Consider the following 4,540-nt stretch of genomic DNA (forward strand, 5'->3'; position numbering starts at 1 on the left):
AAAAAAAAAAAGACATCATGTGGTGAAAAATCCCTTACTTGGATTTGTCAGAACATTCACTACAATTAAATCCACACTTTCCCCTCTCTCCTCTTCTCATTTTCTGTAAAGGTAAGAACTCCTCCCAGAACCATTTGGTTAAAATATGTTTTCATTTCAGGGTCTATTGACATTCAGGGATGTGGCCATAGAATTCTCTCAGGAGGAGTGGAAATGCCTGGACCCTGCTCAGAGGACTTTATACAGGGACGTGATGCTGGAGAATTATAGGAACCTGGTCTCCCTGGGTGAGGACAACTTCCCTCCTGGGGATGTGCCCTTGTGAATCTTTGCATTTTCTCTTGGGAGCCACATCCTTGCTTGACTAAAATGGAAGCCGTATTGATTTTGAAATGAAAAGCTTCATGATGTAGCATCTGGACTTTCACTGCCCCTTTGTTTAGACGTTCTGCATTCTTCATGATATCTCAGTGGGGGCTTCAGGATTAAAGTAGGCATAAAACTTTACGGCAGGCTGGGTGTGGTGGCTCATGTCTGTCATCCCGGCATTTTGGGAGACTGAGGCGTGTGGATCACTTTAGATCAGGAGTTCAAGAGCAGCCTGGCAAATATGGAGAAACTCAGTCTCTACTAAAAATACAAAAATTAGCCAGACGTGTTGGTGCACACCTGTAATCCCAGCTCCTAGAAGGCTGAGGAAAGAGAATAACTCACACCTAGGAGGCGAAGGTTCTAGTGAGCTGACAACACACCACTGCACTCCAGCCTGGGTGACAGAGCAAGACTCTGTCTCAAAAAACAAAAACAAAACCTTTTGGCCGACTTTAAACATCTCCAGTTTCCTGTTTGCTTCTCCTGTGCTTTCAATTCAGTAGTTCTTGAAAGAGAGCTCCATGTCCACATATTACATATTACAATGCTCCCTCAGCATTCAGAAGGAGGCAGTCAGTGGAGCAATTAGTGAAATATTTTCCTAGATTCATCAGTAATGTCTTCCTTCCTACAGAAACGTAGGGCTGGGACTCTAAGAAAAGCTCCAGCACATCATGGTCCTTTCTTTTTATAAACAGGAGTCTCTTTCTGACCTGCTGTCTCCATGTTGGAGCAAGGGAAAGAGCCCTGGACTGTAGAGAGTGAAGTGAAAATAGAAAAAAAAATCCAGCTGGGTGGGAATGTATTACAGGTGTAAAGGCAGGTAAGAGCTCAGATGGGCAGAGTGGAAGCTCCACCTTCCAATAGTGTGTGGGGAGACTCTCTGCAAGTGGGAGAATTCTGTGGAAAAAGATAAGTTTAAATCCTGAGATCTTTGAAAGGACGTCTTTCTTTGCCCCTGCTTATCTCTCCGCTCTTTCTTTTCTTATGACAGAGTCTCACTCTGTCGCTCAGTCTACAGTGCAGTGGTGTAATCTTGGCTAACCACAGCCTCCACCTTTCGGGCTCACAGGATTCTTGTGCCCCAGCTTTCTGGGTAGTGGGACTGGAGGTGCTCACCACCATGCCCAGCTAACTTTGTGTTTTTGGTAGAGACGGGGTTTCACCATGTTGGCCAGACTGGTCTCAAACCCCTGATCTCAAGTAATTCACCTGTGTCGGCTTCCCGAAGGACTGGGATTACAGGCGTGAGCCGCCATGCCCAACCATTGTTATTATTTTAAGTAGTTTTGTCTTTTAGTTCTTAGTAAACATGTAGGTGGTTGAAGCATGATTCCAGGGTGAATATAACAACCACGTTAGTGTCCATTCCTTTCAGTATGCAGAAGTGAAGTGTGTTGTATAGATATTTGGGCCAAGGTTATTGTTGAAGGTATGTTAAACATCTTAAACTTATAGTATGATAATGAAATTTAAAATTTCTGTAACCTGGTCGGGTGCAGTGGCTCATGCCTCTAATCCCAGCACTTTGAGAGGCCGAAGGGGGTGGATCACCTGAGGTAAGTTTGTAACCAGCCTGGTTAACATGGTGAAACTTCATCTGTACTATAATGACAAAATGTAGCCAGGCACAGTGGTGGGCAGCTGTAATTCCAACTACTCAGGAGGCTGATCCAGGAGAGTCACTTGAACCCGGGAGGTAGAGGTTGCAGTGAACCAGGATCGCACCATTGCACTCCAGCCTGAGCCTCCGCCTCAAAAAAATAAAAAAAAATCCATAATCTGCAAAAACTACTTCTTCTCCAAGAGAACTTTTTTATTTGTCAGAATTATTTCTGTGTATGTTGCATTTTTATTAACACATATTTACAGTGTTTTTTCATGACTTTTAATTTTAAATAATATGAAAAAAAAGTTTAGTTATGAAGAAAAGGTACACATATGCCAGTTTCTGTATCCGCCCTTTTGTTAATTTATGTATTTATGAGACATAGTTTTGCTGTCGTCACTTAGGCTGAAATTCAATGCTGCGATCTCGGCTCACTATAACCTCTGTCTCCGGGTTCAAGCAATTCTCCTCTCTCAGCCTCCCGACTACCTGGGATTACAGGCATGAGTCGCCATGCCCAGCTAATTTTGTATTTTTAGTAGAGACAGGGTTTCTCCTTGTAGGTTAGGGTGGTCTTGAACTCCCGACCTCAGGTGATCTGCCTGGCTCATCCTTCCAAAGTGCTGGGATTACAGGCATGAACCACCATGCCCGGCCTATCTGTTTTTTTATTTACCTTTACTGGAAAACTTTGTATGTGCTTGTGGTTGCAGTTACTGTTTAGCCTTCTTTCTTTTTTTTTTTTTTTTTTTTTTTTTTTTGAGACAGTCTCAGTCTGTCACCCAGGCTAAAGTGCAGTGGTGTGATCTCGACTTACTGCAACCTCCAACTCCCAGTTTCAAGCGATTCTCCTGCCTCAGCCTCCCAAGTAGCTGGGACTACAGGTGACTGCCAACACACTGAGCTAATTTTTTGTGTTTTTTAGTAGAGATGGGGTTTCAGCTTGTTAGCCAGGATTGTCTCATTCTCCTGACCACATGATCCTCCTGCCTCAGCCTCCCAAAATGCTGGGATTACTGGCATGAGCCACCGTGCCCAGCCTTCCTCAGTGTTTTTAAAACATGGTATTACTTGCTGGGCCCGGTGGCTCACGCTTGTAATCCCAGCACTTTGGGAGGCCGAGTGGGGCGCATCAGCAGGTCAAGAGATCGACACCATCCTGGCTACCACAGTGAAACCCCGTCTCTACTAAAAATACCAAAAATTAGCCGGGCGTGGTGGTGGGCGCCTGTAGTCCCAGCTAATCCGGAGGCCGAGGCAGGAGAATGGCATGATCCCAGGAGGCGTTGGAGCTTGCAGTGAGCTGAGATGACGCCACTGCACTCCAGCCTGGGCGACAGAGCAAGACGCCGTCTTTAAAAAATAAAAAATAAATAAAATAAAACCTGTTATTGCTATTAGATGGTTTCAAGCATTGCAAGTTTTATAGTACAGACTCTAAACTTCCTTTGTTTCATTAGATTTGTCAGGCTTCGGTGATGTTGATGATGAGATGCTCTTTTTCCTGTCTCTGTCATTTCACTGTCTTGTTAGAAATAGCTTAGACTGGCCAGCTGGGGTGGCTCACTCCTCTAATCCTAGCACTTTCAGAACTCAAGGTGGGCAGATTGCTTGAGGTCTGGAGCTTGAGACCACTCTGGACAGCATGGTGAAATAGGCCAGGTGCAGTTGCTCACACCCGTAATTCCAGCACTTCGGGAGGCTGAGACAGGCCAATCACTTGAGGTCAGGAGTTCGAGACAAGCCTGGCCAACATGGTGAAATTCCATCTCTACTAAAAATACGAAAGTTAGCTGTTCATGGTGTGTGCACCTGTAATCCCAGCTACCTGGGAGGCTGAGGCGGGAGAATCACTTGAACCCAGGAAGTGGAGGTTGCAGTGAGCCAAGATCACACCACCATACTCCAGCCTGGGTGACAGAGTGAGACTCTGGGCTGAGGAGGGAGAATCACTTGAGGTAGGATAATCGTGCCACTACACTCCAGCCTGGGTGATAGAGCATGACTCAGTATCAAAACCAAACAAAAAAGGAAATAGCTTTAACTGGGAGGCTTGAGATAGAGAAATTTATTTCTCATGAATTTGGGAAGCAAGAAATCCAAGAGCAAGGTGCCAGCAAAATTATTTGCTGGTGAGAGCCTTTTTCATGGTTTAACTTGGCCATCTTCCTGCCGCGTGCTATTATGGTAGAAAGAGGAACAGGCAACGAGCTCTTTAATGTCTCTTTATAAATGCACTTTTAGTATTCACCGGTAGTCAACACTCATGGCTCAGTTCTCTCCAAGTCCCCGTCTGCGAGAACTTCCTATTAGAGAATGCCAAATCTACCAAAGCTTCTTTGAGGAGAGTAGTTATTTATTTTATTTTATTTTTTTGAGATGGAGTCTCATTCTCTCGCCCAGGCTGGAGGGCAGTAGCATGATCTCGGCTCACTGCAACCCCAGCCTCCCAGGTACAAATGATTCCTGCTTCAGCCTCCCAAGTAGCTGGGATTAAAGGCACCTGCCACCAAGCACAGCTAATTTTTTTGTATTTTTAGTAGAGATGGGGTTTCACCA

At 45.0% G+C, this 4,540-nt stretch overlaps 1 protein-coding gene across 2 annotated transcripts in view; it reads left to right on the forward strand.

The window, feature by feature from the left end:
- Window positions 1-4,540, forward strand: part of ZNF888 (zinc finger protein 888) — a 12,874-nt gene that overhangs the window by 3,544 nt on the left and 4,790 nt on the right. Inside the window, exon 3 of one of the 2 annotated variants that reach the window (XM_011946169.1) lies at window positions 161-287. In XM_011946169.1, coding sequence (XP_011801559.1) covers window positions 161-287 — 127 coding nt within the window. Of the gene's footprint in view, window positions 1-145; window positions 288-4,540 lie in introns of those variants that run through there. The other variant, XM_011946170.1, reaches the window with a different exon arrangement.

The sequence above is a fragment of the Colobus angolensis genome, unplaced genomic scaffold (genome assembly GCF_000951035.1).
Source record: "Colobus angolensis palliatus isolate OR3802 unplaced genomic scaffold, Cang.pa_1.0 Scaffold25, whole genome shotgun sequence".
NCBI lineage: Eukaryota > Metazoa > Chordata > Mammalia > Primates > Cercopithecidae > Colobus > Colobus angolensis.